The 27,989-nt window shown below is 45.0% G+C and overlaps 2 protein-coding genes across 5 annotated transcripts; one reads left to right on the forward strand and one right to left on the reverse strand.

Moving 5' to 3' along the window:
- Positions 1-4,564, forward strand: rfxap (regulatory factor X-associated protein). Its single transcript, XM_029770320.1, has 3 exons — positions 1-770; positions 1,173-1,283; positions 1,962-4,564. Exons 1-3 carry the CDS (start codon positions 330-332, stop codon positions 2,064-2,066), a joined length of 657 nt encoding a protein of 218 aa, XP_029626180.1. The 5' UTR covers positions 1-329; the 3' UTR covers positions 2,067-4,564.
- smad9 (SMAD family member 9) lies at positions 1,089-27,926 on the reverse strand. 4 transcript variants are annotated; one of them, XM_029770317.1, is made up of 9 exons: positions 27,624-27,924; positions 23,384-23,990; positions 17,071-17,286; positions 15,128-15,385; positions 13,608-13,718; positions 11,243-11,464; positions 8,835-9,091; positions 7,100-7,254; positions 1,089-1,109 (listed from the first exon to the last, which is right to left on the reverse strand). In XM_029770317.1, the coding sequence occupies exons 2-8, from the start codon at positions 23,577-23,579 to the stop codon at positions 7,111-7,113; spliced, it is 1,404 nt and encodes a 467-aa protein (XP_029626177.1). In that variant the 5' UTR covers positions 23,580-23,990; positions 27,624-27,924; the 3' UTR covers positions 1,089-1,109; positions 7,100-7,110. The 4 variants fall into 4 exon arrangements, with proteins under 4 accessions (XP_029626177.1, XP_029626179.1, XP_029626178.1 ...); XM_029770319.1 differs by lacking the exon at positions 1,089-1,109 and having other exon boundaries at positions 6,308-7,254; positions 23,384-23,535; positions 23,738-23,990; XM_029770318.1 differs by lacking the exon at positions 1,089-1,109 and having other exon boundaries at positions 6,308-7,254; positions 13,608-13,715; positions 27,624-27,926.
- Positions 27,927-27,989: the final 63 nt, after the last annotated feature.

The following is a 27,989-nucleotide window of genomic DNA, read 5'->3' on the forward strand; positions in this document are numbered from 1 at the left end:
CTCGTTTGTTTTTGTTGTGTGAGAGGAGGAGAAGCATCCAGCACTGCACATTAAGCATTTTTGGGGTATTTATAAATCATTTCCTCAGTTAATTATGTGTAGTTGCTTTAGATCTAGGTAGCTATAACCGTATTATTTGGTTAGAGTGGTCCATCGCTTCGTGCAGACTCACTCAGATCTATGAGAGGGAAGTGAATGAAATGTCAAGCCAGCTACATAGCTGTAGTTAGCTAACGTTACATCAAGATTACGGGACAGGCCACTTCTCTGGGCAACGTTATCCATTTTCTACAAAATCGTAGGGGAATATTTGATCTAAATCTCAAATCATGAGTGAAGAGGAGAGTTCCACCTCATCGGGTAACAACAAGGACTCGAGTATTTCGCTTCTATTAACCAAGGACGGACAGACGTACTACGTTGACAAGAGCGGTGTTGTCGACAGTAGAAATGTAGTCACACCGCAAGACTCGGACAATAATAACATGTTCTCGTACGACATGGACGATGCCGACGAGGAGAGCGATGTTTTGGACACGTCGGATCCCCGTGACAGCGCTGCGAGTCCCGAAGAACTGAACGAGGAAGACGTGTTCGGGGAGAACGAGAACGTGTCGAAGACGTGCACGTACGACGGTTGTACGGAAACCACGACCCAGGTAGCAAAGCAGCGGAAGCCGTGGATGTGTAAGAAGCACCGCAACAAAATGTACAAAGACAAGTACAAAAAGAAGAAAAGTGATCAGGCTATGTCCAGCGGGAAACAAGATGTAAGAATTTACCTGGCTGACAGACAGACACACACACACACACACACACACACACACACACACACACACACACGGTGCATTCTTTCACCTGTTTTTCTATCATAGTCCAGGAAATCCACAATATGTGCATGGTTTTGTTCCAGCCCAGTGCTAATACATCTGATCCAACATCATCATTAGTTGAGTCAGGTTTGTTATGACAGGGCTGGAACAAAACCCTGATGTGGGTCCCCTGGACTAGGACTGAAGAATACTGCTCTAGTCTGAAGGGATATGTGTGATGGTTATATATTGAACCGTACTGTGTGTGTGTGTGTGTGTGTGTGTGTGTGTGTGTGTGTATGTATATGTGTGTATATATGTGTGTGTGTGTGTATATATGTGTGTGTGTGTGTTGATCAGGAGAGCTTGGAGGAGAGGCCTGTGTCTGTGAATAAGCAGCGTCTCGGCACCATGGGGGACCGGCCGGCCAGACCCTCCCTCATAGAACAGGTGCTCAACCAGAAGAGACTGGTGAGTCACACACACACACACACACAGACACGCATAGACACACACACACACACAGACACGCATAGACACACACACAGACAGACAGACACGCATAGACACACACACACACACACACACACAGACACACACACAGACAGACACACACACAGACAGACACACACACAGACACACACACACACACACAGACACGCATAGACACACACACACACACAGACAGACACACACACAGACAGACAGACACGCATAGACACACACAGACAGACAGACAGACAGACAGACAGACAGACAGACAGACAGACAGACAGACAGACAGACACGCATAGACACACACACACGCATAGACACACACACACACACAGACAGACACGCATAGACACACACACACACACACACACACACACACACACACACACACACACACACACACACAGACAGACACGCATAGACACACACACACACACACACACAGACAGACAGACAGACACGCATAGACACACACACACACACACACACAGACAGACACGCATAGACACACAGACACACGCATAGGCACACACAGACACACACACACACACACACACACACACACACACACAGACACACACACACACAGCAGTTAACACATCTTAAGTTGCTGAAATGTGCAGCATTTTTAGTGTTTGTGTGTTTTGTCCCCAGTCTCTGCTGAGGAGTCCTGAGGTCATCAGGTTTCTACAGCAGCAGCAGCGTCTCCTGACCACCCAAAGTCACAGCCAATCGCAGCCTGACTTCCAGGGCTGCTAACGGGACAACAGGGGGAGGGGCCAGCCGCTCTGTGTGTGTCCACCTCCCAGACATGGGTTCTAGAATCTAGAACCTTCTGGAATTATGTTAACTCATTCTGGAACTATTCCATCTATCACGGTGACAGGAGAAGGACACAGTTGTTATTACCTAGCTAACTCATGGGGGTTAACTAACCCCTAACCTTAACACAACCCTGACATTACCCTAACTATTTTATGACCTGTTCACTTGATATGTGCAAGCTGTCTAGTGCACCGCTCGGACTGGCGCAGGACTAGACCCCAAACCTCGGTGCTGCCGTTCTTACGTGGTTTTCCCTTCCTGCTTTCTTACGCAATGAGTCATGTGAGCCTATACCCAAAACCATAAAGAAACTGAAATCCTAATGTACTGTACTGCCCATCCATCTAGTGGCGCCTAGCGAAAGATATTCAGGCTTGTTTACAGGAGTAGTAAAGACTGAAGCCCTGGCAGAATATTACAGCGTAATGGAGACTGTACTCTTATCAACAACAACTGTGCTTCCAATCAATCCATTCATCAATCAATGTGTTAAATAGAATTCATAAAGTTGGTAAAGCAAACTGCATGCTTTAAATTTCACTACGTAAGATAAAAAAAAGGAAACGCATTGTTTTAATGTTTTATTTTGTATTGTCTGCTGTGTTAAACTGATGTTTTGGACTAATTTAGATTTGATTTTGAAAACAAGACTGTAGTAAACAGATAGTAGATGTGACAAAGAATATCAGTTTATACCAAAACTTGTGTTAATAATTAGGTAGCATTGTGTGGTTGTTGTTAGATGACAGATGTATCAATTCACTGTATCAGATTGCTATCAGTTTTTCTGTGATCACGTGTGACAATGACAATCATGCTTCAGTGTGTGTGTGTGTGTGTGGGGGGGGGGGGGGCATAGCGTGATGTTTGAAGGTAGGGACAGGGGGCAGGGTGCTAAAGAGCTACTATGTGACTGCTGGGTTTTTAAATCAAGGTTGGGGTCAATTCCAGTCAATTCAGGAAGTAAACCTAATTCCAAATGTTCCTAATTGAAGAGAATTTGAATTTTTCTATTTACTTCCTGAACTGAAATGGGATTAAGCACAACCCTGGTATAATCTATATGTTGTGATGTGTAATCTGTAGTTTGAGGTAGAATCTGCCCCCCCTAAGCACAGATCTAGGATCAGGTTACCCTATGAATCAATTCTTAACCATTAAATCCTATTTATACCAGGTTTGGGGTCAATTCCATTTAAACTCAATTCACAAAGTACAGTGAAATTACAATTCTCTTCAATGCTTTTCAATGAGTAAAGTTTTGGATTAGGTTTACTTTCTGAATTGATTGGAATTGACCACAAACCTGATTAATACCAAATGCAATTAGCTCCGCAAAAATGGTTATCCTGCATAGTTGCCTAATGACAAATTGCGGGTCTAGACACGTTTGCATATTTTTGTTGCGCAAGTACGAAGAGCGGCCATTTTGTGTACCTAATTGCTTTCTTGCTTTGCGTTCTTGCGTAGGGTATAAATTAGGATGGAATGACATCTGACCTTGGATCAGTGGTTATAGGGCCAACTTCAACCTTTACAAGTCATCTACTGGTAACATCTGACCTTGGATCAGTGGTTATAGGGTCAACTTCAACCTTTACAAGTCATCTACTGGTAACATCTGACCTTGGATCAGTGGTTATAGGGCCAACTTCAACCTTTACAAGTCATCTACTGGTAACATCTGACCTTGGATCAGTGGTTATAGGGCCAACTTCAACCTTTACAAGTCATCTACTGGTAACATCTGACCTTGGATCAGTGGTTATAGGGCCAACTTCAACCTTTACAAGTCATCTACTGGTAACATCTGACCTTGGATCAGTGGTTATAGGGCCAACTTCAACCTTTACAAGTCATCTACTGGTAACATCTGACCTTGGATCAGTGGTTATAGGGCCAACTTCAACCTTTACAAGTCATCTACTGGTAACATCTGACCTTGGATCAGTGGTTATAGGGTCAACTTCAACCTTTACAAGTCATCTACTGGTAACATCAGACCTTGGATCAGTGGTTATAGGGTCAACTTCAACCTTTACAAGTCATCTACTGGTAACATCTGACCTTGGATCAGTGGTTATAGGGCCAACTTCAACCTTTACAAGTCATCTACTGGTAACATCTGACCTTGGATCAGTGGTTATAGGGTCAACTTCAACCTTTACAAGTCATCTACTGGTAACATCAGACCTTGGATCAGTGGTTATAGGGTCAACTTCAACCTTTACAAGTCATCTACTGGTAACATCTGACCTTGGATCAGTGGTTATAGGGCCAACTTCAACCTTTACAAGTCATCTACTGGTAACATCTGACCTTGGATCAGTGGTTATAGGGCCAACTTCAATCTGGTATCTACCTACCACATGATGTTACTCCTCTCATCAGGCTGTGGCTATGTAATGTCTATTAAACACTGTTTGACTACGTGTCGAGTTTGTGTTGTCTCGTTAACTACGCTTTGAAGTTCAGTTTGGTAGAGCATGGTGTTTGCAACGCCAGGGTTGTGGGTTCGATTCCCACGGGGGACCAGTACGGAGAAGAAGAAAAAAAAATGTATCGCTCTGGATAAGAGCGTCTGCTAAATGACTAAAATGTAAAATGTAAGAAGCACTAGTACAAGATCTAGAATAGCTTTCTCTGAATAAATACATTTAGGCCAGGATTCAATCCAGATTGCACATTAGGTTATGATTTCACCTCTTTAAAAGCAATGTTTCAGTGTTTAGAAAGAGATCGGTGGAAATGTCGAATCAATCAGAAGTTACCTTTAATTAAATGTCAAGCGAGCTACATCTCGCAATCGGATTGAATCCCGGCTTTATTCACCGAGAATGCTATTACAGATGTCATATTATGTTTATGAGCACAGTTCCTTTATGTATCGTAAATATACCACACGTAAAACTACTTCATGTATCATAAATATACTACACATAAAACTATTTTATGTATCATAAATATAGGACACATAAAACTACTTCCCGTATCATAAATATACTACAAAACAAAATCCTTTCAATTAAAAAAAAAAAAAAGATTTAATGAAATAATCAGAAAGGCAGTCAGAAACAACAGTAAATACATGTTTATGTTTCCAACACGTAAAACACCACAAACACCATTTTATACACTGACATATAAGTCTCCATTAGTAACTACTGTAATGTTTCCTTTGATCTCAAATGGTACCCTACTGCACTATATAGGGAATAGGGTGCCATAGGGCTCTGGTCTAATGTAGTGCACTATATATAGGGAATAGGGTGCCATAGGGTTCTGGTCTAATGTAGTGCACTATATATAGGGAATAGGGTGCCACAGGTCTCTGGTCTAATGTAGTGCACTATATAGGGAATAGGGTGCCAAAGGTCTCTGGTCTAATGTAGTGCACTATATAGGGAATTGGGCTCTGGTCTAAAGTAGTGCACTATATAGGAAATAGGGCTCTGGTCTAAAGTAGTGCACTATATAGGGAATAGGGTGCCATAAGGCTCTGGTCTAATGTAGTGCACTATATAGGGAATAGGGTGCCATAAGGCTCTGGTCTAATGTAGTGCACTATATAGGAAATAGGGCTCTGGTCTAAAGTAGTGCACTATATAGGGAATAGGGTGCCATAGGTCTCTGGTCTAATGTAGTGCACTATATAGGGAATAGGGTGCCATAAGGCTCTGGTCTAATGTAGTGCACTATATAGGAAATAGGGCTCTGGTCTAAAGTAGTGCACTATATAGGGAATAGGGTGCCATAGGTCTCTGGTCTAATGTAGTGCACTATATAGGGAATAGGGTGCCATAAGGCTCTGGTCTAATGTAGTGCACTATATAGGAAATAGGGCTCTGGTCTAAAGTAGTGCACTATATAGGGAATAGGGTGCCATAGGTCTCTGGTCTAATGTAGTGCACTATATAGGGAATAGGGTGCCATAAGGCTCTGGTCTAATGTAGTGCACTATATAGGGAATAGGGTGCCATAGGGGACACACACCACTGTCTTTGAGTGAGTTAAAGGGTTATTTAAACAGAGCTATGTGTGATTGAATACAGTATCCATAGCTTACAGTAAACAAAAAGGTGATTGAATGATAGTTGAAACCATAGTCTAATGATACTGAAGAGCTAGATTAAATCAATTCTGCCTGAACCCACAACTGCTCAGCAGCATCATTGTTTTTTTGTTTAGGCGTTGTGGGAGAGGTGTACCGCGTTGGAGCTGTCAAATCAGCAAACAGCTCCTGGTGTTATACCTGTGCAGGATTGGATGCGGCCTATTGGATGCGGCCCATTGGATGCGTCTAGTTGCATTAGTAATGACCTCATGTAGCTGTGTTACAAGTTGGAAGACTGGATCATGTGTTGTAATCTACACCTCAATTTGGCCGATATAAAATCCTTATAATTGTTTAATTTGAGTGTCATTATTTCAACTATAGTCTATGCTTTCTGGTTCTGAACCTCTAACGCAGGTGGGATTTAAAGATGTGTTATTTTGTTAGAATGAAGACAAGAGCAGCCGCTCACCGATTTACGACAGCTCCCATCACAGTTTCACCTCCGACATCACCTAAACAAAAAACGATGAAACGGATATTCCGATTTCGCTGGACAGTGCTGAAACTGTCCCTTACAGTAGCAGTACAACTAAACAGCAGAGTAGCTAAAACAATACAATATGTATCTGCATCACTGACACATTCTACATCGACTAACTGAAAGCTACAGTAACTTATGTATGATTGATTGATTGATTGTCATCAACTGAAATACCATCGTAATGTTAAATGACGGTTGATTCCTGTCAGGAAGAAAAGGCTGCTATTTCAATAGCATCAGTCGAGATAAGCATAGATCCATTACAGTGTGTGTGTGTGTGTGTGTGTGTGTCAGGATACAGAGGATATGTGTGTGTGTGTGTGTGTGTTTTAGGACAGACCACATCTGTGTGTGTGTGTGTGTGTGTATGTGTGTGTGTGTTAGGACACGGAGGAGATGGGGTTATGGGGAGAGCCCATCTGTGTGAGGACTTTGTCGAGCCACTGCAGAGGGCCGTGCAGGTGCACCTCTATCCAGCAGGGGGTGCTGGTGACATCCTGACGGTGGTACTCTGCACCCCAGCCCTGCATAGAAGAAGAGGAAGTAAATACAACGTTTTCAGAGACGTGTTCAACTGGACGTTTTGGAACGTTCGGATAGAAATATGTTATGTAGAACAAACATGCCTCTCAGACAAAGTATCACATTTGCTCTATTCATGGAATTTCTATGTGCAACATTCGACAACGTTTGGCAATTGAATGTGGCCCAGTTGGGTCGTATTGATTAGTGCACACTGTAGCAAAACATCACAAAAGGGTTTGGCAACAGAAAACAAAAAAAGTTTCTTATTGAACAAGTTCAGGTAGTCCCTCCCTGTAGTCCCCCCTGTAGTCCTTCCCTGTAGTCCCCCCTGTAGTCCCTCCCTGTAGTCCTTCCCTAGTCCCTCCCTGTATTCCCCCCTGTAGTCCCTCCCTGTAGTCCCCCCCTTTAGTCCCCCCCTGTAGTCCCTCCCTGTAGTCCCCCCTGTAGTCCCTCCCTGTAGTCCTCCCCTAGTCCCTCCCTGTAGTCCCCCCCTGTAGTCCCCCCTGTAGTCCCTCCAGTAGTCCCTCCCTGTAGTCCCCCCTGTAGTCCCTCCAGTAGTCCCTCCCTGTAGTCCCCCCTGTAGTCCCCCTGTTGTCCCCCCTGTAGTCCCTCCCTGTAGTCCCTCCTGTAGTCCCTCCCTGTAGTCCCTCCCTGTAGTCCCCCCTGTAGTCCATCCCTGTAGTCCCCCCCTGTAGTCCCTCCATGTAGTCCCCCCCTGTAGTCCTCCCCTAGTCCCTCCCTGTAGTCCCTCCCTGTAGTCCCCCCTGTAGTCCATCCCTGTAGTCCCTCCCTGTAGTCCCCCCTGTAGTCCATCCCTGTAGTCCCCCCCTGTAGTCCCTCCATGTAGTCCCCCCCTGTAGTCCTCCCCTAGTCCCTCCCTGTAGTCCCTCCATGTAGTCCCCCCCTGTAGTCCTCCCCTAGTCCCTACCTGTAGTCCCTCCCTGTAGTCCCCCCTGTAGTCCCTCCCTGTAGTCCCTCCCTGTAGTCCCCCCTGTCCGTTTTCTTCTGTTTGGTGCGTAGTGAATATGACTTTGGTGTGTGTATGTTGGTCAACTTGAGGATCTTGTGTACACATTTGCGTATATACGTGCATGCGCGGGTGTGTGTTTGGGTACGTGTGTGTAACGAGATACGACCGTGACCAATATATATGTGTGTGTGTGTAGTGGTCTTGGAATACTCTCACTCCAGGCGGGAGCCAAATATCAGAATAACACGGTGTTGGGTTACCGTGGAAACAGCGCTTTCAACCTAATGACTTCTTTTACATTTTTACAAATCATAAAAAACATTTAGAAATATTTGGCAAACATAAAAAAGATATTGAATGCCATCTGTAGTTTGTAGACTGTTAACTATTACATCATTCTTTCTTGAAGCTCCTAAACAATGTTGTTTCTACAGAGCCAAGTATCAGAATAACACGGTGTTGGGTTACCGTGGAAACAACGTAGACGTCTCAGTTCTCCTCTTTTTATCGCTCACAGACCTCTGTTTAAATGTGACTTTCAGTGCTACATTCACTGCCCATGCAGACTCTCCCATAACCCCGCCCTCTAACCCCTGACCCCATAGTTACCTTGACGAAGCTCATGCGTATAGTACACATCTTGGTGAGTTCGTAGACCACCTCGAAGCCGTGGTTGACGGACTGAGAGAGGAGCTCAGCGAACAGCTGGTTGTTGAAGATCTTCAGACTACAGCCGCTGGGGATCTTACACACGGTGGTGGCATGGAAACCATGCTGGTAGTTACAGTTACGACTCTGGACGAAGATACTGCTGTCACTCAGACACTCTGCATAGACCTCACCGCCCACGTAGTAGAGATGGACACCTGGAAGGGGGAGTGAGAGAGCCAGAAGGGTTAAAATCCTTGAGCTCATTGCTACCTGCTTTCGTCTTGGCAGAGAAGAGGACGTACGGAGAGACAAGAATAAAGTAGAAAATAAAATCACTCCAATAATTTCATTATTTTCTAGCAGTAGCCTACAATAACAGTTTGCGTCTATATTTATGGATCACTCCCTGGTTCCTAGCAGAGTTTCCCAGAGTAATATCTCCAAAGATAGCTATCATGGCACTATCATTCCAGTGTAATGTCTCTAAAGATAGCTATCATGGCACTATCATTCCAGAGTAATGTCTCCAAAGATAGCGATCATGGCACTATCATTCCAGTATAATGTCTCCACAGATAGCGATCATGGCACTATCATTCCAGAGTAATGTCTCCAAAGATAGCGATCATGGCACTATCATTCCAGAGTAATGTCTCCAAAGATAGCGATCATGGCACTATCATTCCAGAGTAATATCTCCAAAGATAGCGATCATGGCACCTAGTTGAGTGTTTCATCCCTTGCCAAGACAGAGCAGTAATGGTCTCCTTATAAACCAGCCGTGTCTGGACAGCTTCACTTCACTTGTGTCTGATCCCCTATGTGTGTGTGTGTGTGTGTGTGTGTGTGTGTGTCTGTGTAATAGGGGGATGTGGGAGGAGGCCCAAACGTGGCTCCTCTCCCACCCCTCCGGCCTCTCCTATTTCCCTAGTTCCCAACACCACACACACAGCAGCCCATGGCAACGTTTTATCTTTATCCAATGTTGGCACGGCAACTATGATCTGACACCATGAGAAAAGCCAAAAGGCCAGGCTGTTCCAGGTCATATGGGCGTCTTTCACACACACACACACACACACACACACACACACACACACACACACACACACACACACACACACACACACACACACACACACACACACACACACACACACAGAGAGAGAGAGAGAGAGAGGGAGACCTATGGTACATGGTTTGGCGCCAGTCTAAGTGAGAGACCAGCAGCACTTTTCCTCTGATACTGAACTCTCTCTTTAATAAAAAAAGAAGACATGTTAATATGTCTGCATCCCAAATGGCTTCCTACGGCTTCCAATGGCTTCCTATGGCTCCCTATGGCTTCCTATGGCTCCCTATGGCTCCCTATGGCTTCCTATGGCTTCCTATGGCTCCCTATGGCTTCAAATGGCTTCCTATGGCTCCCTATGGCTCCCTATGGCTTCCTATGGCTCCCTATGGCTTCCTATGGCTTCCTATGGCTCCCTATGGCTTCAAATGGCTTCCTATGGCTTCCTATGGCTCCCTATGGCTCCAAATGGCTCCCTATGGCTTCCTATGGCTCCCTATGGCTTCAAATGGCTTCCTATGGCTCCCTATGGCTTCCTATGGCTTCAAATGGCTCCCTATGGCTCCCTATGGCTCCCTATGGCTTCTTATGGCTCGCTATTGCTTCAAATGGCTTCCTATGGCTTCCTATGGCTCCCTATGGCTTCCTATGGATCCCTATGGCTTCCTATGGCTCCCTATGGCTTCTTATGGCTCCCTATGGCTCCCTATGGCTCCCTATGGCTTCAAATGGCTTCAAATGGCTTCCTATGGCTTCCTATGTCTTCCAGAGGTCTCTGGTCAAAGGGAATACACTACATAAGGAGTTGAGTACCATTAGGGAGGCACAGTGGCAGATGTCTAGTTGTTTACATTGTGAAACAAACACTCATAATGAATGAACACTTTAGTACATGTTCCTTTGCCTGTGTGCCTCTGCGTGTGTGTGTGTTCTCACCTTTTCCTATGTGCCTGCGTGTGTGTGTTCTCACCTTTTCCTATGTGCCTGCGTGTGTGTGTGTTCTCACCTTTTCCTATGTGCCTGTGTGTGTGTGTGTTCTCACCTTTTCCTATGTGCCTGCGTGCGTGTGTGTTCTCACCTTTTCCTATGTCCCTGCGTGTGTGTGTTCTCACCTTTTCCTATGTGCCTGTGTGTGTGTGTTCTCACCTTTTCCTATGTGCCTGCGTGCGTGTGTGTTCTCACCTTTTCCTATGTCCCTGCGTGTGTGTGTGTGTTCTCACCTTTTCCTATGTGCCTGCGTGCGTGTGTGTGTTCTCACCTTTTCCTATGTGCCTGCGTGTGTGTGTGTTCTCACCTTTTCCTATGTGCCTGCGTGTGTGTTCGATGGTTGAGTTGCGGTTGACGTTAGACAACAGGCCGAGACAGAAGCGGTTCTTGTTGTTGGAGGGGTCGGTGAAGCCGTCCACCAGGACGCTACGGGACGAGGCGTGGAACGTCTCTCCAACACGGTTATTCAGCTCATAGTACGCCACTGAACACCAGTACTCTGGTTCCTCATAGCACACAGGCCGCAGATCTACACAGAGAGGAAGGGGTTAAGGCGTACACATGCTTCCAGGACCAAACAGTTGAAAAATAATGCACCAAATATCTTAGTTAGATGTACAATTGCGTGACTAAGATCTCCACGGCAAAAAAAAACATCAAAATGAACAACAGATTTCTTGAGTTATCTTAGATTAATTATGACTATGAAGTGTATACTGGCTACGGCGTCTCAAGATGGACAAACAGTACTATTGCCGCGTTTTTAAAAAAGATTTCAAGGGAAGGACTTTTAAGGGAGTATGCGAGTACACTTGTTCGGTTCGGCAGCCGAACTGAAGCATGCTGGCTGAAGCATGCTGACGCCTTTAGAGTGTGTGTTTGTCAGCTACATTTGACATTTTAGTCATTTAGTAGATGTTCTTATCCAGAGGTACTTACATCGCATTTATCCTAAGATACGTTGCATTCGGAAAGTATTCAGACCCCTTCCCTTGTTCCACATGTTGTGACGCTACAGCGTTAATCTAAAATGGATTTAATATGATTTGTTTCTCATCAATCTACCCACAATACCCCATAATAACAAAGCGAAAACAGGTTTTTAGAAATTGTAGCACATTTCTAAAATATAAATAACACAAACATTATATTTACATAAGTATATAAGACTCGAAATTGAGCTCAGGTGCATCCTGTTTCCATTGATCATCCTTGAGATGTTTCTACAACTTGATTGGAGTCCACCTGTGGTAAATTCAATTGACTGGACATGATTTGGAAAGGTACACACCTGTCTATACAAGGTCCCACAGTTAACAGTGCATGTCAGAGCAAAAACCAAGCCATGATGTCGAAGGAATTGTCCGTAGAGCTCCGAGACAGGATTGTGTCGAGGCAGAGAACTGGGGAAGGGTACCAACACATTTCTGCAGCATTGAAGGTCCCCAAGAACACAGTGGCCTCCATCATTCCTACATGGAAGAAGTTTATAACCAACAAGACTCTTCCTAGAGCTGGCTGCCCGGCCAAACTGAGCAATCGGGGGAGAAGCGCCTTGGTCAGGGAGGTGACCAAGAACCCGATGGTCACTTTGACAGAGCTCTAGAGTTCCTCTGTGAAGATGGGAGAAACTTCCAGAAGGACAACCATCTATGCAGCTCTCCGCCAATCAGGCCTTTATGGTAGAGTGGCCAGACAGAAGCCACTCCTCAGTAAAAGGCACATGAAAGCAAGATTCTCTGGTCTGATGAAACCAAGACTCAACTCTTTGGCCTGAATGCCAAGTGTCACGTCTGGAGGAAACCTGGCACCATCCCTATGGTGAAGCATGGTAGTGGCAGCATCATGCTGTGGGGATGTTTTTCAGCTGCAGGGATTAGGAGACTAGTCAGGATCGAGGGAAAGATGAACAGAGCAAAGTACAGAGAGATCCTTGATGAAAACCTGCTCCAGAGCGCTCAAGACCTCAGACTGGGACGAAGGTTCCCCTTCCAACAGGACAACGACCGTAAGCACAAAGCCAAGACAACACAGGAGTGGCTTTGAGACAAGTCTCTTAATGTCCTTGAGTGGCCCAGCCAGAGCCTGGACTTGAACCTGATCGAACATCTCTGGAGAGACCTGAAAACAGCTGTGCAGCGACACTCCCCATCCAACCTGACAGAGCTTGAGAAGATCTGCAGATAAGAATGGGAGAAACTTCCCAAATACAGGTGTGCCAAGCTTGTAGCATCATACCCAAGAAGACCCAAGGCTGTAATTGCTGCCAAAAGTGCTTCAACAAAGTACTGAGTAAAGGGTCTGAATACTTATGTAAATGTGATATTTAAGTTTTTTTATTTTTAATACATTTGCAAAAATGTTCTAAAAACCTGTTTATGTTTTGTCATTATGTGGTATTGTGTCTATAATTATTAGGGGAAAAAAACAATTTAATACATTTTAGAATAAGGCTGTAACGTAACAAAATGTGGGAAAAAGTCAAGTGGTCTGAATACTTTCCCGAATGCACTGTAGCTAGGTGGGACAACCACATATCACAGTCATAGTAAATACATGTTTCCTCAATAAAGCAGATATCAGCAGAGTCAGTATTAGTAGGAAAGGACTAAGTGCTAGGATCAGTTTAAGAAAAGCATTTTGCTCATGTTGTTGTTGTTGTTATTGACGACCTATGTGAGAAGCTGAGAAGGTGAGCTTGTGTGTGTTGGAGGAGTCTTCAGGCTTGACATCCTCCGTTGGGACCGTCTCCATCATGCTATAGGGGGGAGGTGGGGTCTCTGCTGGGAGGAGGGGAACGGGGGGGGCAGAGGGGTAGAGGGGAACAGGGGGGGGGAGCAGAGGGGTAGAGGGGAACAGAGGGGGGGGGGGCAGAGGGGAACGGGGGGGGGGCAGAGGGGTAGAGGGGAACAGGGGGGGGGGGGAGCAGAGGGGTAGAGGGGAACAGGGGGGGGAGCAGAGGGGTAGAGGGGAACAGAGGGGGGGGGGGGGGCAGAGGGAGCAGAGGGGGGAGGATGGGAACAGAGGGGGGAAGAGGGAGCAGAGGGGGGAGGATGGGAACAGAGGGGGGAAGAGGGAGCAGAGGGGGGGGGAGGGGAACAGAGGGGGGTAGGAGGGGAACAGAGGGGGAGGAGGAGGGGAACAGAGGGGGAGGAGGGGAACAAAGGGGGGAGGAGGAGGGGAACAGAGGGGGGAAGAGGGAGCAGAGGGGGGAGGAGGGGAACAGAGGGGGGTAGGAGGGGAACAGAGGGGGAGGAGGAAGGGAACAGAGGGGGAGGAGGGGAACAAAGGGGGGAGGAGGAGGGGAACAGAGGGGGGAAGAGGGGGGAGGAGGGGAACAGAGGGGGGAAGAGGGGGAGGAGGGAGCAGAAGGTTGGCAGGGAACAGAGGGGGAGGGAAACAGAGGGGGGAAGAGGGAGCAGAGAGGGGGAAGGAAGAGAAATTACAACACATCAAAAGTAAAAAAAATATACATAGCTACAAAAGGATTAATACACTGGTATCACCCGTGGAGCGGTTCATAACTACAACATTCTCCATTCAGGCTACAAAAGGATTAATACACTGGTATCACCCGTGGAGCGGTTCATAACTACAACATTCTCCATTCAGGCTGCAAAGGCGTCGATTTCCTCCTGAACTAGATATAATGGGATGAAGGTGGAAAAAAACAGGGAAAACATCCGTACTTTCTTTATGAAACCCCGTTTTCCACCACCATGTTAGTGGCTAATGCTACTTCCTGATGTTGCACCCTGCGTTCAGCTAAGGGGCAAACAACAAACTAGGACTAGCATTCCTAAGCATTAGCCACTTTAACAAGCTGGTGAAAAATTACGTTTCATAAAGAAAGAACGCATATTTTCAGCGTTTTTCCCGCCTTGTCACCATTAAATCTAGTTAAGGATGAAATCGACGCCTTTGCAGCCTGAATGGAGAATGTTTCAGGTGTGAACCGCTCCACCGGGGATACCAGTGTATTGCCGGCCATTTGGATGGTAAGATGGAAACGACTCAATATCGCCATCTACCGGCATTTGAGCTACATTGCAGTAATCAGCTCAATAGAGATTATAGCAGCCTAAAGCAGTACAGTAATCGCGTTTCTACCTATAATGTGGTAGGGGCTGGCTATAGGACTGTAGTAGTAGTTATGTTGTATTAAGTATATGTATGTATTTAGTAGTAGTACCTGTGACGTGGTAGTGGCTGGTAGGTTCGGCTGCGCTGCTGGGGGAGTTGGGGTAGCTGGCAGAGGTGGGGGACTGGGTGAGAGAGGATGAGGAGGGGGAGGAAAAGGAGGCGCAGGGGAGAGGAGGGAAGGAGTCCGGGTATGTAGCGTTCTGGGGCATCAGGGGCTCGTTGTGGAGCGAGGCGTTCCGGAATTTAGCCAGTAGACTGTGCTGGGGGTTAAACTCACTGTGGCGGGGCACCAACACTGGGGGAAGCACTGGGGGGGGACGGGGGGGGGGGGGACGGACGGACAGAGAGACAGATAAGACAGAGAAAGGTGGAGAGAAAGAAAGAGATCGACAGTGAAAGAGACAGACAGAAAGACAGAGAGAGACAGAGAAAGGCGGAGAGCGAGAGAGAGGGAGAGAGAGACAGAGAGAGAGGAGAGAAACAGAGAGAGGAGAGAGAGGGAGTGGAGACAGAGAGAGACAGAGAGAGAGAGAGAGAGAGAGAGAGGAGAGAGACAGAGAGAGAGAGGAGAGAAACAGAGAGAGAGGAGAGAGAGGGAGCGGAGAGAGAGACAGAGAGAGGAGAGAGAGGGAGCAGAGAGAGAGACAGAGAGAGAGGAGAGAAACAAAGAGAGAGAGAGGAGAGAAACAGAGAGAGAGGAGAGAGAGGGAGCGGAGAGAGAGAGAGACAGAGAGAGAGAGAGAGGAGAGAAACAGAGAGAGAGAGAGGAGAGAGAGGGAGCGGAGAGAGAGAGACAGAGAGAGAGAGAGGAGAGAAACAGTGAGAGATAGAGAGAGGAGAGAAACAGAGAGAGGAGAGAGAGGGAGAGGAAAGAGAGATTGATCAGTCAGTACAGTTCTTCTCATATCAAATAACTGTAAATCCAGTTTGTCTCTGAACAGAACACAATGCGGCTGAGATCAGGTTTCGTCCCACATCCCTCTACTGACCTTTATCTAAGATAATTAAAACACAGCAACAATACAGAGACAGACAGACCACTGATATGCGTCTGAAATGGCACCCTATTCCCTATGCGGGCCCTGGTCAACAGTAGTGCACTATTTATTGAATAGGGTGCCAATCCCGACTCAAGACTAGGTTAGATAACACAGGACTTTCTCCTTAGTCTGGCAAAATCCCATCTCTGATGTACATCTCTGATTTACATACTGTACATAGTAAAAAGATATGCAATCTGTAAAAGGTAAACTGCTTTATATAAGAGTGATATATATATTATATCATCCCGTATTGTAATACACCTGGTGTCTCTACCCGTCTGTAGTGGTTAATATAGCTTCATACCTGGTGTCTCTACCTGTCTGTAGTGGTTAATATAGCTTCATACCTGGTGTCTCTACCTGTCTGTAGTGGTTAATATAGCTTCATACCTGGTGTCTCTACCCATCTGTAGTGGTTAATATAGCTTCATACCTGGTGTCTCTACCTGTCTGTAGTGGTTAATATAGCTTCATACCTGGTGTCTCTACCTGTCTGTAGTGGTTAATATAGCTTCATACCTGGTGTCTCTACCTGTCTGTAGTGGTTAATATAGCTTCATACCTGGTGTCTCTACCTGTCTGTAGTGGTTAATATAGCTTCATACCTGGTGTCTCTACCCATCTGTAGTGGTTAATATAGCTTCATACCTGGTGTCTCTACCTGTCTGTAGTGGTTAATATAGCTTCATACCTGGTGTCTCTACCTGTCTGTAGTGGTTAATATAGCTTCATACCTGGTGTCTCTACCTGTCTGTAGTGGTTAATATAGCTTCATACCTGGTGTCTCTACCTGTCTGTAGTGGTTAATATAGCTTCATACCTGGTGTCTCTACCCATCTGTAGTGGTTAATATAGCTTCATACCTGGTGTCTCTACCCGTCTGTAGTGGTTAATATAGCTTCATACCTGGTGTCTCTACCTGTCTGTAGTGGTTAATATAGCTTCATACCTGGTGTCTCTACCCGTCTGTAGTGGTATGGGTTGATACAGATGTCTTTCTGTTTGGATCCGAAAGCGAATTCGCAGCACTCCAAGGCCTTGAGTTCGTGATGAGACTGTAGGTCGGGCCACCTCCACACTCTGCAGTAGATGACGTGGGGAAGGCCCTTCCTGTGAGACACCTGGAGACGACCGTCCAGAGACCGAGGGATGGTCACACACTTACCTGTTGGAGGAGGTAGAGAGAGATTGGATCAGAGGTGTTGTCAACTATTTCAGAATAAGCTACAAAAAGTGAACGGAACTGAATGAAACAGTTTAGGAACAGTTGGTTCCTATGGATGTGTACTTCCTGTCTGTTGTGGACACCGGGGAGTGACGTGTTTCCTGGTCCTAGTTATGACATCACTCTTTATCTTGTCACACACACACGTGTGTAATGTCGCTGAAATGTTTAGCGACTGTTTTACATGCTCCTGACCAGTTCTGACATTTTTTGTACTCATCATAATACATTTTTTTTTGTACATAATGTTCCCGCCATCGTTTCCTGTGATGAAAACATATTCTGGACATCAGAACAGAGATCACTAACTTCCATTTGGATGAAGATTTCTACCTCAACAGGTTGACAGCGCAGGACATACTGCTCACCCCAATCCAGCCCCTAATCCCCGAGACTCGGAAGTGAAAAGAGATGGAGGCCGACATGCAGCCGTCCTGATGAAACTATGGCGACGAGTGAATAAACCGCCACAACCCCTCTGTTCTATGTATAATCACTGGAGAAAAAAAAAACTGATCTGTTCCGAGACCATCCTATGAACTGGACTGTCACGACTCATACCGAAGGTGGCTCCCCTTCCTGCTCGAAAACACTACCCCGTATTCCCTGCTTCCTGCGCCTGACTCCTCACCCACTACACCCAAGCCTTACTTGGACCTGAAGAATTGTAACATCCTACGCTTCTTGGGAGTCGTGGCTAAATGGCGGCAGCGTAGACTAGTGGTTAGAGCGTTGGACTAGTAACAGAAAGGTTGCAAGATTGAATTCCCGAGCTGACAAGTTAAAATCTGTCGTTCTGCCCCTGAACAAGGCAGTTAACCCACTGTTCCTAGGCCGTCATTGAAAAAAAGAATTTGTTCTTAACTGACTTGCCTAGTTAAATAAAGGTTAAATAAAAAATGTAATAAACAAGGACATGGATAATATACATCTAGCTGTTTTTTTCTGTGCATCGGTAGGACAGAATGGCATTATTACAAGGGGGGGTCTAACATCTCTAACACTAAGGATCTCTGCTCACCTCAGACAGAATACCTCATTGACAAGCTGTAGACTATACTATTTACCGAGAAGAGTTTTCATCTATATTTTTCGTAGCTGTTGATTTACCACCACAAACCGATGCTGGCACCAAGACCGCACTCAACGAGCTGTATAAGGCCATAAGCAAACAAGAAAATGCTCATCCAGAGGCGGTGCTCCTAGTGGCCGGTGATTTCAATGCAGGAAAACTGAAATCCGTTTTACCTCATTTCTACCAGCATGTCACCTGTGAAACTGGAGGTGAAAAATCTCTAGATCACCTTTACTCCACACACAGAGATGCATATAAAGCTGTCCCCTGTCCTCCATTTGGAGTATCTGACCATAACTCTATCCTCCTGATTCCTACTTACAAGCAAAAACTCAAACAGGCACATCAGTTACTGGCTTCATTAATAAGTGTATCGACGGCGTCATCCCCACAGTGACCGTACATACATATCCCAACCAGAAGCCATGGATAGTAGGCAACATCCACACTGAGCTAAAGACTAGAGCCGCTGCTTTCAAGGAGTGGGACACTAACCCGGATGCTTATAAGACATGCAAAACATCAATACAGAACTAAGATCGAATCCTACTACACCAGCTCTGACACTCGTCGGATGTGGCAGGGCTTGCAAACTATCAAGGATTACAAAGGGAAACCCAGCTGCGAGCTGCCCAGTGACACGAGCCTACCAGACAAGCTAAATATATTCTATGCTCAGTTAGAGGCAAGCAACACTGAACCATGCTTGAAAGCACCAGCTGTTCCGGATGACTGTGTGATCTCTCCGTGGCCAATGTGAGTAAGACCTTTAAACAGGCCGATGTTCACAGGACGACCACAGGGTCATCTGACCACAGGGTCAGACAGATTACCAGGACGAGTACTCGGAGCATGTGCTGACCAGCTGGCAAGTGTCTTCAATTACATTTTCAACTGCTCTCCTGACCCAGTCTGTAATACCTACACGTTTCAAGCAGACCACCATAGTCCCCATGCCCAAGAACACTAAGGTAACCTGTCTAAATGACTACCGACCCGTAGCACTCACATCTGTAGCCTTGAAGTGCTTTGAAAAGCTGGTCATGGATCACATCAACACCATCATCCCAGACACACTGGACCCACTCCAATTCACATACCGCCCCAACTGATCCAATCTATATTGCACTCCACAATACCCTTTCCCACTTTGACAAAAGGAACACCTACGTGAGAATGCTGTATATTGACTACAGCTCAGTGTTCAACACCACAGTGCCCTCCAAGCTCATCACCAAGCTAAGGACCCTGGGACTGAACACCTCCCTCTGCAACTGGATCATGGACTTACTGTCGGGACGCCCCAGGTGGTAAAGATAGGAAACAACACATCCGCCACACTGACCCTCAACACAGGGGCCTCTCAGGGTTGCGTGCTTAGTCCCCTGCTGTACTCAATGTTCACCCACGACTGCGTGGCCAAGCACGACTCCAACAACATCATTAAGTTTGCTGACGACATAACAGTGGTAGGCCTGATCACCGACGATGATGAGACAGCCTATAGGGAGGTCAGAGACCTGGCAGTGTGGAGAGCTTGAAGTTTCTCTGTGTCCACATCACTAAGGATCTATCCTGGTCCAAACTAGAGGTCGACCGATTATGATTTTTCAACGCCGACACCGATACCGATTATTGGAGGACCAAAAAAGCTGATTATTATTACTCGGCCGATTATTATTTATTTATTTATTTGTAATATTGACAATTACAACAATACTGAATGAACACTTCTATTTTAACCTAATATAATATATCAATAAAATCAATTTAGCCTCAAATAAATAATGAAACATGTTCAATTTGGTTTAAATAATGCAAAAACAAGTGTTGGAGAAGAAAGTAAAAGTGAAATATGTGCCATGTAAAAAAGCTAACGTTTAAGTTCCTTGCTCAGAACATAAGAACCCTATGAAAGCTGGTGGTTCCATTTAAAATGAGCCTTCAATATTCCCAGGGGGGGCTGTATTTTGGCAAAGTGGGTGGGGTTATATCCTGCCTGTTTGGCCCTGTCCGGTGGTATCATCGGATGGGACCACAGTGTCTCCCGACTCCTCCTGTCTCAGCCTCCAGTATTTATGCTACAGTAGTTTATGTGTCGGGGGGCTAGGGTCAGTCTGTTATATCTGGAGTATTTCTCCTGTCTTATCCGGTGTCCTGTGTGAAATTAAGTATGCTCTCTCTTTTTCTCTCTCTCTCTCTCTCTCTCTCTTTCTCTCTCTCTCTCTCAGAGGACCTGAGCTCGAGGACCATGCCTCAGGACTACCTGGCATGATGACTCCTTGCTGTCCCCAGTCCACCTGGCCGTGCTGCTGCTCCAGTTTCAACTGTTCTGCCTGCGTCTATGGAACCCTGACCTGTTCACCGGACGTGCTACCTGTCCCAGGCCTGCTGTTTTCAACTCTCTAGAGACAGCAGGAGCGATAGAGATACTCTCAATGATCGGCTATGAAAAGTCAACTGACATTTACTCCTGAGGTGCTGACCTGTTGCACTCTCGATTAAATTTAAAAAAATTTACATTTTTTAAAAGAAAATTTTAATAAATGTCAAATTTAAATTTTAGTCATGTAGCAGACGCTCTTATCCAGAGCGACTTACAGTAGTGATAACTACTGTGATTATTATTATTTGACCATGCCGGTCATTTATGAACATTTGAACATCTTGGCCATGTTCTGTTATAATCTCCACCCGGCACAGCCAGAAGAGGACTGGCCACCCCTCATAGCCTGGTTCCTCTCTAGGTTTCTTCCTAGGTTTTGGCCTTTCTAGGGAGTTTTTCCTAGGGAGTTTTTCCTAGGGAGTTTTTCCTAGCCACCGTGCTTCTACACCTGCATTTATTTTTTATTTACTTCACCTTTATTTAACCAGGTAGGCAAGTTGAGAACAAGTCCTTTATTTAACCAGGTAGGCAAGTTGAGAACAAGTCCTTTATTTAACCAGGTAGGCAAGTTGAGAACAAGTCCTTTATTTAACCAGGTAGGCAAGTTGAGAACAAGTCCTTTATTTAACCAGGTAGGCAAGTTGAGAACAAGTCCTTTATTTAACCAGGTAGGCAAGTTGAGAACAAGTCCTTTATTTAACCAGGTAGGCAAGTTGAGAACAAGTCCTTTATTTAACCAGGTAGGCCAGTTGAGAACAAGTTCTCATTTACAATTGCGACCTGGCCAAGATAAAGCAAAGCAGTTCGACAACATACAAAAACACAGAGTTACACATGGAGTAAAACAACATACAATCAATGATGCAGTAGAACAAAATAAGACTATATACAATGTGAGCAAATGAGGTGAGATAAGGGAGGTAAAGGCAAAAAAGGCCATGGTGGCAAAGTAAATAAAGTATAGCAAGTAAAACACTGGAATGGTAGATTTGTAGTTTGAAGAAAGTTCAAAGTTCAAATATAAATAATATGGTGCAAAGGAGCAAAAATAAATAAAATAAATAAATACAGTAGGGGAAGAGGTAGTAGTTTGGGCTAAATTATAGACGGGCTATGTACAGGTGCATTGCTTGCTGTTTGGGGTTTTAGGCTGGGTTTCTGTACAGCACTTTGAAATATCAGCTGATGAAGAAGGGCTATATAAATAAATGTGATTTGATTTGATCACAGGGGCCGAGCTCCTGCCATCCAGGACCTCTATACCAGGCGGTGTCAGACGAAGGCCCTAAGAATGGTCAAAGACTCCAGCCACCCAAGTCATAGACTGCTACCGCACGCCAAGTGGTACCAGTGCACCAAGTCTGGAACCAACAGGACCCTGAACAGCTTCTACCCCCAAGCCATAAGACTTCTAAATATACTGAACAAAAATATAAATGCAACATGCAACAATTTCAACGATTTTACTGAGTTTCAGCAAGGAAATAAGGAAAACAGTCAATTGAAATAAATGCATTAGGCCCGAATCTATGGATTTCACTCAGTCAAAGGTGGGCCTGGTAGGGCATAGGTCCACCCACTAGGGAGCCAGGCCCAGCCAATCAGAATGAGTTTTCCCCACAAAAGGGCTTTATTACAGACAGAAATACTTCTCAGTTTCATCAGCTGCCCAGGTGGCTGGTCTCAGATGATCCCACAGGTGAAGAAGCCAGAAGAGGAGGTTCTGGGCTGGCGTGGTTACATGTGGTCTGCGGTTGTGAGGCCGGTTGGAAGTACTGCCAAATTCTCTAAAACGACGTTGGTAGAGGCTTATGGTAGAGAAATTAACATTCAATTTCCCCTGGTGGATTTTTCTCCAGCTCTGGTGGACATTCCTGCAGTCAACATGCCAATTGCACGCTTCCTCAAAACTTGAGACATCTGTGGCATTGTGTGGTGTGACAAAACTGCACATTTTAGAGTGGCCTTTTATTGTCCCCAGCACAAGGTGCACCTGTGTAATGGCCATTCTGTTTAATCAGATTCTTGATATGCCACACCTGTTAGGTGGATGGATTATCTTGGCAAAAGGAGAAATGCTCACTAACATGGATGTAAACAAATTTGTGCACAAAATTTGAGAGAAATAAGCTTTTTGTGCGTATGGAACATTTGTGGGTACCTTGTGTATGTAGCCAAGTTATTACCTGGTACTTCCTGTATATAACCTGGTTATCATTGACTCAGTACTGGTACCCCGTGTATATAGCCAAGTTATTAGCTGGTACTTCCTGTATATAACCTGGTTATCATTGACTCAGTACTGGTAACCCCGTGTATATAGCCAAGTTATTAGCTGGTACTTCCTGTATATAACCTGGTTATCATTGACTCAGTACTGGTACCCTGTGTATATAACCAAGTTATCGTTACTCATTGTGTATTTATTTTTTTACATGTTATTACTTTTCTATTATGTCTCTATTTTCTTTCTCTCTGCATTGTTGGGAAAAGCCCTGTAAGGAAGTATTTCACTGTTAATCCACACCAACGCATGTGACAAATAAAATGTGATTTGATCAGACGGGGTTACTCACTGGGCTGTCCGGGGCAGCTGAGGGCCTTCTCCAGATCCTCCATCGCTCCCTTCTTCTTCTTCAGTTTCTTGACCAGGGAGTCCACAGCCTTCTCCGCCCACTTCTCCTCCTCATCCCCCTGTTTCCATCCCAGAAGCCTCTTCACCGCAGGGCTGGTGAAGGAGAAGAGGGACGTGATGGAGGTGGAAGAATGCATGAGGGATGGATGGTGCTATGTAGAGATGGATGGATGGAGGGATGAGAAACACCACGTCGGGTGAAAGAGGGAGGGAATGTGATGAGAGGAGGTGAGAGAAGGGGGGGGGGGGGGGGGGACAGGGGGATAGAAGAGGAGTGTGATGGATGGATTGTTACCCAGACGGGTAAAGGAGATCAGGAGCAAGGAGATCAGGGATGGAGCTCGAAGAGGAGTGTGAGGAGTCTATGTAAACAGAAGCTGGGGTTCATTAGTTCCGTTGGTGCTTCCTGAAGAGACCAGGAGTAGGGAGGAAGGTCTGGAACGGAGGTCTCTCTCTCTCTCTCTCTCTCTTAGCAGAAATACGGTCTGGTCAGAATGGTAGCCTCCGGAAGTGAATGTTATTCCTCGTGCAGGTCAGGTTTCAGTCATCTGACCAGAGAAGAGAGAGATGAAATTAGGCGCACATTTAACAGAAACAAAGAGCTGTTCAGCAGGGCTGTGAGTCATATGAACCAGAGGTTAAATACAACAGAAGACTTAGGACAGAATTAGGACTAGGACACCTATGGGGACTATATGGATGTCTATGGGGACTATATGGATGTATATGGCCTTCAGAAAGTCTTCATACCCCTTTGACTTATTCCACATTATCTTGAATTCAAAGTGGAATAAATTGACTTTTTTTCTCTTACGCATCTACATACAATACCCCATAATGACAAAGTGAAACATGTTTTTAGAAGTTGCCGGAGAGGAAGGAAACTGCTCAGGGATTTCTATCTGCATTGTGTCCCGCCACCCGCCAACCCCTCTTTTAAGCTACTGCTACTCTCTGTTCATCATATATGCATAGTCACTTTAACAATATCTACATGTACATACTACCTCAATCAGCCTGACTAACCGGTGTCTGTATGTAGCCTCGCTACTTTTATAGCCTCGCTACTGTATATAACCTCACTACTGTATATAGCTTGTCTTTTTACTGTTGTTTTATTTCTTTACTTACCTATTGTTCACCTAATACCTTTTTTTGCACTATTGGTTAGAGCCTGTAAGTAAACATTTTACTGTAAGGTCTACACCTGTTGTATTCAGCGCACGTGACAAATAAACTTTGATTTGATGAGGCCAATGGTGATTTTAAAACAGATACAGAGTTTAATGGCTCTGACATGAGAAGACTGAGGATGGATCAACAACATTGTAGTTACTCCACAATACTAACCTAATTGACAGAGTGAAAAGAAGGAAGCCTGTATACCATAAAAAATATAAACATGCATCCTGTTTGTATCGGCAAGGACTAGGGAGTTTTTCAGGACAAATAGAAACAGAATACAGCTATAACCATCGAGAAAATCCTAGAGGAAAACCTGGTTCAGTCTACTTTCCAACAGACACTGGGAGACGAATTCACCTTTCAGCAGAACAATAACCTAAAACACAAGGACAAATCTACACTGGAGTTGCTTACCAAGAATATATTGAATGTTCCTGAGTGGCCTAGTTACAGTTTTGAGTGAAATCAGCTTGAAAGTATATGGCAAGACTTGAAAATGGCTGTCTAGCAATGATCAACAACCAACTTGACAGAGCTTGAAGAATTTTTTAAAAGAATAATGGCCAAATATTGTACAATCCAGATGTGCAAAGCTGTTAGAGACTCACCCAAAAAAAGACTCACAGCTATAATCGCCGCCAAAGGTGCTTCTACAAAGTATTGACTCAGTGTACATCCCACTGTCTCAAAGACAGGAGCCCCACAGTCTGGCCAGCATGGGTCACACCACTCACAGAGGAACAGACAGACAGCATGGAAACTGAAACATTCTGACCCAGACAGGCATCCGTTCTCTCTCGTTCTCTCTCTCTCTCTCTCTCTCTGCCTTGTAGTCAGGCTGACTACAACATTACCTAATGTGCTATTCATAAGCTACTGTACTGGTAGATGGAAGAACTCAGATATTTCCTTTAAATAAACAACTTTAATGTGACAGCATCCTTTCTCTCTTTCTCTCTCTCTCTCTACCTCCTCTCTCTCCCCTACAGCTAGAGGGGGATATTTATTCCATTGTAAAACAGTCTAAGGAAGCCTACACAGAGTAGTCCGGTAGTTGAGTCGTTTATGTGGTCTTGTAAAAGTGTGATTCTTGTGATTTTCAGTCCTATGTTTCCTCCCCCAAAAACCCTGGCTACTAGTTATGGTCTGTTGCTCTTCATGTTTGAACCTCTCTGGGACTGAGATGACAACAAAACGAATGTATTGTTATAATCATGATATATCTGGATTAGAAATAATGTACTAGCCTGGGGAACATAAAAAAATGACAAAACATGCCGTGAGCAAGCATCACTGTAATCCAGCAGCAGCAGCAGCAGGCACGTGAGTTATGCTGTGACTGCGCGCAGCACTGTGTTCCTATGGCTGCAGGACAGACCTAATCTTTCTTCAGTTCAGTCAGTCACGGTCAATTAAAAAATAACACTGGAACTAAGAAATTGAATCATCTGACACCACATATTTAGCCTATATGTTAGTTGGAAAAGTAGCCTATAACAGCGTAGGTCTGTATTTGAGGAAAAAATGTGGTCCGCACTCCAGGCGCTCAACGCCCACTGCACTTGAATGCGGCAGCGCGGCACCAGCGCGTCTGTTCCGCTCTGCCTGCGTTGACTCCTTTCTGAAGCTGGCGTCACTCAGTCTACTGGCTGAGATAGGCTTAATTACCTAATGCTTTATCATCGGCACACAACCCCGAAGGTAAACACACAGTTTCCCTTTACTACGAGGAAGTTATTTTCTTCTGTACATGACACGTTGAGGACGAGGTCCCCTCCCCGGCCCTCTGCACAGTTACACACGATCAGTTACACACTATCACAGAGCGACAAGGTAACCGCTTTCCGCATAGTAGTATGTTACATATGCATCACAATGTCTATTTCACAATGTTGTTTCCCACTATAGCCAAAAAGCCAACCACGCTTTCAAACGGGGACATTAACTTCCTATGAACACACAATAACCTAAGATCATCATTAAATATAAGGTGAAATAAAAAAGTTTGAGATAAAATAAAGTTAATCAGACATTTGAAAATGTTTGTCATAGTGTTCAACAGTCATTATGTTCATATTGTTTCACCTACCTACACTGTAAAGGGCTTACTGTGAATATGACAGTAGTTTACAGGCAAATACAGTAAAATGCTGTATTTCATATTACAGCACACCTACTGTAATATTAATACAGTAACAAAGCAAGTGCACACAGTAAAATACAGTAAAAAAAAAAATGAATTCTTCAGTAATCTGAATGAATGAATGGCTGTTTGAAATTCATTGAGGCGAGGGGTTTCTTAAACTGTAATGACAGAGAATTGGTGCGAGCAGTTTGGCTGCTAGGTAAAGCTTTTAAACGTTAAAGTATATTAATTAATATTTTGGTGTTTTATATCAGTGGCACTTCTATGAAGGCCTTAACAAAGGCTTCCAAACTGGCAGTGACTACAGGGCAAAACAGACCAAAATTACATGGCAAAATGCTCATCCCTTTTAAAGGTTTAAGACTTGCTGCCACTACAATCTGTCTCCTACACACATTGCAGGGGCACTATAAGCACATAGGAGTTAAATTGGTACCGCATTCCCCTCTCAGGGGTGCAACAAATAGAGCACACCTCTAGATATGTTAATGAGCCAGAATCAACAATACCATGCACCCACTAGTAGTCAAAAGGTTTTTGTCACACCAAAGATACGGTATGGTACTGTATTCTGTGGGGTGGAATTACAGTACCATTCAAAATACAACAATTCCTTTTCCACCCACAACATTTTACCACAATGCACCATAATTTACAGTATGCAGCAGTAAAATGTTTCATAGTATTTTACTGTTGATAAAACCCAAAATTACCGTATCATTTACCATTTTCCATTACCCTGTATCCTTAAACAACATGCTCCTGTATGTGATAGCCTACAATAACCCACTAGAAGACCAACACAAAGTTATTAATATCCTTTAAAAAAGTTACATTTTTCATCTCTCACCTCTGCTGTGTGATGTCCATTCACTACAGCGCTTCACTGTTGTGAAAGACGGGGGCGATTCCTGTCCCTGTGTTCCTGCGTGTGATGTCTGGCTGCCCAGTTGAGCGTGGCGCGGAGAGAGCAAGGTGGGGAGCGTGTTTGCTAGGAGCCCTTGAGCCTCCACGAGCCGAGCGGAGCGCCACAACCCCGGCGTCAGCCAGGCTGGAGCCGCAGTGCCTGCGTGCCAGATCCCTCCGCCAGCCAGCCTGCCCCTGGAACTTTCCCAGGATTCGCGAAAGATTCAGACAGACAGCAGCGGTGTGCTCTCTCTCTCTCTCTCTCTCTCTCTCTCTCTCTCTCTCTCTCTCTCTCTCTCTCTCTCTCTCT

This window comes from Salmo trutta, chromosome 12, assembly GCF_901001165.1.
Source record: "Salmo trutta chromosome 12, fSalTru1.1, whole genome shotgun sequence".
Taxonomy (NCBI): Eukaryota; Metazoa; Chordata; class Actinopteri; order Salmoniformes; family Salmonidae; genus Salmo; species Salmo trutta.